Source organism: Molothrus aeneus, chromosome Z (assembly GCF_037042795.1).
Source record: "Molothrus aeneus isolate 106 chromosome Z, BPBGC_Maene_1.0, whole genome shotgun sequence".
NCBI lineage: Eukaryota > Metazoa > Chordata > Aves > Passeriformes > Icteridae > Molothrus > Molothrus aeneus.
Window position 1 is genome coordinate 1293602 of NC_089680.1, and position 6450 is coordinate 1300051.

The following is a 6450-nucleotide window of genomic DNA, read 5'->3' on the forward strand; positions in this document are numbered from 1 at the left end:
TCTGGTCTCTGTCCTGCTCTGCCTGTAGCATGAGCTCCTTAGGCTGTTGTGCAGGATGGGGTTGGTGGTACCCAACGGAGAGACGGGCAGTGCCTCTTGCAGAATGGAACAGCTGGAGAGCATGCATCTAAGGGATGGCAAGTATTTTGGAACTTGCAGTGGAAAAAGCATTGCAGGAGTGAAATGATTGTGTTTATGTAGTAAAACTTCTAAAAACAGTTCTTTGAGTGGAAAGAAATAGCATTCTATCTGCTTTGGAATAGATTCCAATTGTGTTCTCTATTAGCACAAAAGAAAAGTGGTAGTTGAGGACAGTGCCTGTTTTTAATGCAGTATGGAAATTCAAGAAGAAAAGGAATTGACTTCTAACTGAGCAGTTCTAAAGATTTCATTATTTTGGAGAGCTAGACCTGTGGTTTTAAACAAATCTCTTAAACCTCTCTAGAAATTGTCCACTGAAAGAATGAAGTTTGACAACTCAATATCCTAATGCAATACATAACGATTTTTTTAAAAGCCATATAATTTCTGAAGTTGAATAATGGTGTGTACGCTCCACTTGGGTTGATTCCTTTATCTGCTCTTGAAATACATATATGTAAATAGCAGTGTCAGTATGTGGGGGAGGTTTCTCAGCTAAATGAAGCCAATTTTGTAGTAGTCTAATGAGATGAAATGAGAAATTTGAGTAATGGAATAAATTGGTACCTCTTTGTTAGGAAGAAGTAAGAAAAAAATCTGGCTCAGGTTTAAAGAGCTATTGGATTTGGCTCTGAAGGAGTATGTATACACTTAGGCATAATTAAATACAACATTCAAATCTGAGCAGAAGAAAGGCTTAATCAGTCAGATTATATAGAGGCATCTTGAAGTGAGTGTAAGTGCTGGTTTAAAACTGTGGGGAGGCTTTTGTTAAAGTTACTTCTGAGTGGGGAGAATGTTGGTGGTTGGTCTATAAACTGTTTTGTATTCCGTAGGATTGAAAAAGCTGCAGTGGTAGCGCTGCCAAAACGGCACAAAAACTGGTTACTGACTCATGATGAACTAATTTCTTCGCACATCTCTTTAAGATGATGTTATTAAATTACAGATACACAAAGCTTGTAAATAGGGGATTAGAGCAAGAAGAGGTGGCTCCAATGACACAACCTTGAATTTGAATTAATGTAGCTTGACTTGTTGAAATGGATCAGGAAACACTGTAAACCCCATCACTCTTGTTAAAACATCTGTGCTTCATTATTATGTGAAAAAACCTTTCTCATAGAACGGGCTTAGGCAAAGGCAAAGCATTACTTTCACTTTGAGCATATGTACATAAATGTGCTGGTACAGCAAGGTGATATGTTTTATAGGCTTGGTAGACACAATACCTAACAAAGCTTTTTGCTTTGTTACATGTTGGCCCAAATTTGGGATGGTAGAAGTTCAGATCACCAGTCAAATGTTTGTGTTAGCACAGGAACTGTCCAGGTCCAGGATCATCTTCTAAAGAAAGTTCAGCAGAGGTAATTAGTGATCTTTGAACTGGAAATCTTTGGGTTGAAGAGGCTGAGTTTTAAGATGGTTGCTCAGTGACTTTCACTGTTTTAACAGTTTTTACCAGCGTGGTGCAAAGGGACGATTGTTGAACTGAACCAGTTGTAAAATTTTGAGGAATTGTGTTGTGAAACACATTGTAGGAGAGTTGACAGTGGTGGAATAATGAACTTCCTTCTTTGGGAGAGGATTCAAGAGTAAATGGAACTATATTTCCTGTGGTTTAGATTTGTTTTTCTGTTGTATCACTTCGTTCTGGCATAGGCATTTGGGGCTAAGATAACTGTTTTGTAGAGGGCTGAAAGAGCACAGACCCAGCTGCTGTCATCTCCTAGAAAATGTGAAACTTTTGAAATCAATCTTCACTGTCCTAATTTTTTTGCCTTTTCAGTTCCTCTGTTTATATAAACTGATTTCCTTAAAGCAAAGGGCTGCAGTGCTGACAGTAAAAATGAAGGAGCTCTGTTTGTGTCTGACTAATCTGCTGCCTTTGAATCTTGGGATAGCTGGAATTACTACGAAAAACTGGCTTAGCAACCATTGTCTTGCCAATCTGGTTAGGGAAAACTCCCATGCCTAGAGTGGGTACAGTGAAATAGGATTTCTCAGGCAGAGTTTGTTCTGTCCAATACTGATTTCTTTACTTTGGAGATGAGAAGGAAGATGTTTGAATAACAGATCTGTGAAACAAAGGTATATGGGAGAGAGAATGATGCTTTTATGGTTGTCAGTCCTTCAGCTTTACTGAAATTTGCTATATGGTATTTAAATAAGGTCTTCTATTGTGGAAAATTATAGGCAAGTTAGTATAAAAGACAAGGGAAATCCAATTTCTACTTCAGTTGTTTCTGTGAGGATGTTATACTACAAAACACATGTAGAAGTGTGTAAGATTACGGGAAATCAGAAATAAAGTTTGGTGTTCCTTTGAGATACCATCAGTTAGCACAATGCAACCACACACTGTGTTTTGATACAGCGTTTCTGACTACATCTACCAATTTCCTTGGTACATTCATCATGTAGTTTACCTCAAAAAGCCAGAGCTTATAGCACCATAGCATTGTGCTATTGGCCACGCTGGCAGTGCAGAGCGAAGGGTTTCTATTCCATATTTCTCAGTAGTTGTCTACAAAATTCAAATCCAGTTACCCAGTTATGCATGCAGACCCTTGAAAGGTTGAGATACAGCTGCACCCAGTTGTTTGCAGTGTGAACACTGCATCAGCTGGGCAACCTTCATTTCTGAATTTCTTTTTAGAAGTAAGGCTCTTGGTGTGGCACTTGAAGAAAATACTTGTGTTATTATTCTCCAGGGTGAAATATTCTTCATGTATTATGGACAAGCATGTAATTATTGATTTGTCTTACATATGTGAAATGCTTTGGAGTTCTGGGACTTTTTTTTTCTGGGAAAGGTTTAGTAACAGTTATGGTAATAGTTACAGATTTTTATCTCTGTGTACTAGATATGGATGGAAACATATCTAATCATATGATGCAGAATTTTGTGGCAGCTGAACCTGCCCTCTGGCTGGATTCCAGGCAGCCACCAAAGTAGCTCTCTCACTCCTGTCCACAGCTGTACTGGGGGGAGAAAATAGAGCAAAATGGTCATGAGATAAAGACCAAGAGAGACCCTCACCAAATACCATTTGGGAAAAACAGGCTTGAATCAGAATTATTGAATGAATTATTGCTTACACAGCCAGAGCAAGATAATGAGAAATAAAATAGGACCTAAAACACCTTCACCCCTTGCCAGCTTTACCTTCTCCCCCAAAGGGAGGTAGGAATGTGTGTCATTGTCAGTTCTTCAGATGTTGTTCCTGCCGCTGCTCAGAAAGAGGAGTTGGAATCCTTCCCCTGCTCCAGTGTGGGGTCCCTCCCACAGGAGACAGTTCTACATGAACTTCTCCAGTGTGAGTCCATCCCATGGGCAACAATTCTCCGTGAACTGCTGCAATGTGGATCACACTTCCAAGGGGTGTGGTCCTTCAGGGACAGGCTGCTCCAGCATGGGCTCCTCCAGGGGCTGCAGGTGCATCTCTGCAACCCTGGTGCCCTCCATGGGCTGCAGGGGAATCTCAGCTCTGGCGCCTGAAGCAGCTCCTGCCCCTCCTTCTCCACTGCCCTTTGTGTCTGCAGAGTTGTTCCTCTCACTTGTTCTCACCCTGCTCTTCTGTGGCGATTAAAACTGGGTAACAACCTCATGTTTTTTCTTAAATCTGTTATCCCAGAGGCATCACCATTCCTAACTGGCCCAGCCTTGACCAGCAGCATGTCCATCTTCAAAGCTGCCAAAGGATATCTCTGCCAGACAGAAGGGAAGCTTGTGGCAGCTTCTGGCAGAAGCCGCTCCCCTGCTACCAAAACCTGGTGACACCAACCCAGTGGAGTGACTTTTCCCTATTCTTTGTTTTCTAGGCGGCAGACGGTAACAAGCACTCCTTGCTGGATTGAGCTTCACCTGAACGGGCCTCTACAGTGGCTGGACAAAGTATTGACTCAGATGGGCTCCCCTTCAGTTCGCTGCTCCAGCATGTCCTAAAACTCTCCTCTGTCACCAGTGGGCTAAAAACCGAGTCCAGTCAACAGACTTAATATAACAGCTCGTCTGTCGTAGTATTTGTGTGTGGTCCCCATGAACTGTTTACTATCTAAAAAGGTTTTTTAAAAAGGAAAAAAAAAAAAAGAAAAAGAAAAAAAAGAAAAAGAAAAGAAAAAACAGCACTTGAGGTCTCATCAGTTAAAGCACCTTGTGGATTCTGTTTCCTATACTCTGATACTAGATGAAAATTTAGTGTATAGAAAAGCCTTCTTCAGAAAGAAGGGACAGTTCTAAAGACTCTTTAATGGTGTTTTTTATTGGGTATATAATTGAGTGTCCTAATGGTTATCAATAACATGAATAGCTAAGTATATATACAGATAATGTATCATGATCTCAAATATCACAGTATTGTGCTGTTCTACATTTTAGTTCCCATAAATAGTAATTTTGGTTTTTTGACTGGGGCAAGTATCTCATGAAATTCCAAGACTTTGCTCCCTTATTCTTTTATATTTTTTAATATAAGCAGGTTTTCAACTTGTCCTAAACATAAAAAGACTTTCCTTATAGAAAAGCTGAATTTTTTGCTGCGTTCTTAAAGAGAAAGTCCCTCCATTGGAAGGGAAAGAAATGTCTTGAGATTCATCTGTGAAATCTTAAGACACTTTATATACTTAATGGGGCCTAAAATGAATTCATATTATAAATTCTGAGTGTCCATCACACTAGCAGTCTACTTTTTGATACCCATTTGAGTTGATGCATCTGTTGCCAGCAGTATTGCTGGCAGTAGTGTAATTTGGGACTTTTTTGTACCTTGGATCATTGAAATGAGTGATTTTTTTCTCATGGACTGAGAATTTACCATGGCTTTGGATATTGGATTAAGTGCACAAGGTTATTGGCTTACCCCTTACATCTATATTTTTTTTCATTGAATAAGTCTTACCCCTTATTATCTGTATTTTTTTCATTTTTTCCTATGTCACTAAAAATAATGGGGTTTAGTTTTTGGAGCCATATACCTTGAAAAATTATTTCCTGGGGTAAGCTAGTCTCTTTGTTTAGGTTTTAAATAGATGCAGCTTCTTAACATATTTCAGTAACAGAATTTAAATTTCTTATCTGAGTCGCTTTTATAGTTTACTTACACACCAGATCATACGCATTCATTATGTCATAATGGGCCTTGTTATTAAAAGTAGTTGCTTCTGCAAAACCTCTAGGATAGTGGTTGCTGAGGTATGACCAGCGAAGGAGGACTTCCAGGTTCTTCATGACAGTGCATGTTATTGTGAACCCTTGGACACTACAGCTGCACCATATTAAAAATATTCTGAAATATATTCTACAAATAAGTCTGGGTTGGGGATGGGTTGGGAAACTGTATAGAAGGGTTATTCTGACTTGAAAAATACACATCTTACTAACAATCTTGTGATCTAGCTGTCTGTCATTCTTTTGTTATTGTGGCAGTAGCAGGATTGCCTTTGTCTGTTTTTTTCCATTGTTTCATCAATTACACTAGTTCTGTACTTTGTAAGTACAGCTAGTGATAACTTAGCTTTGAGAACAAAAATGTGGCCAGTGTTACAGCTTTTAATCACTTGACTGAATTGATGATAGTGATGGATATTTTTATGCCATAATGACTAGGGCATAGAAGCAATACCAAAAATCAAGCCTTGAGAAAATGGGCCAGACACCTTTCAAAAATTGGCAAAGCAGTTACCAGTTTGTGCTAGTTTTACCAGTAGACTAATGTATTGGTAGAACTTGTGGACCTAAGAAATAAGCTTCATGCGTGTTGCATTTGCCTAATATGTGAATACACTAATAAAAGTTTTAATTCTCAAAATGGCTGTTGTTTTTTTTTTTTTTTTAATAAATTGCTCTCTATATTTTTTTCATTGAAGGTTAGGAGTTACCCTTATCCACCCAGGAAAATGCTACAAGTGTCCTGCATGTGGTGGGTGGAAAGGTAGAGTTTGGATCCTAATACCACTTCCCATGCAGCTGTTGTGGAGGTTCTGGATCTGTGTGTGTTTGGTGGTACAGACTCCTGCTCCTGATGCAGTTTATTAAAGCATTTGTTTTTTCCCTGCCACAATCAAATTGCATCCTGCTGTCTCAGGTGTTTACTTTCACCTGTGAGACAGATAAGATCAACTTGTCCCGGTCAGGCTCACATTTTTGAGCAGTTTGCAGCTTGAATCAGTTGGGTGGCCTAATGGTGTGGTCTCCTTGCTGTGTGTTTCTGAATGTGCCTTTCACCTGTGTCAGTGTTAGTTGCTTTGCTTGAACACTGTAGTAACCTTGACTCTGCCTGTTCTCAGGGTGGGCACTTCCAAGGAGAG

The 6450-nt window shown here is 39.5% G+C and overlaps 1 protein-coding gene across 3 annotated transcripts in view; it reads left to right on the forward strand.

Moving 5' to 3' along the window:
* Positions 1-5951, forward strand: part of SMAD2 (SMAD family member 2) — a 49975-nt gene extending 44024 nt beyond the window's left edge. For all 3 annotated transcript variants that reach the window (XM_066568880.1, XM_066568881.1, XM_066568882.1), the window contains one exon: positions 3967-5951. In XM_066568880.1, the coding sequence (XP_066424977.1) occupies positions 3967-4090 (124 nt within the window). In that variant the 3' untranslated portion in view covers positions 4091-5951. The remainder of the gene's footprint in view (positions 1-3966) is intronic.
* Positions 5952-6450: the final 499 nt, after the last annotated feature.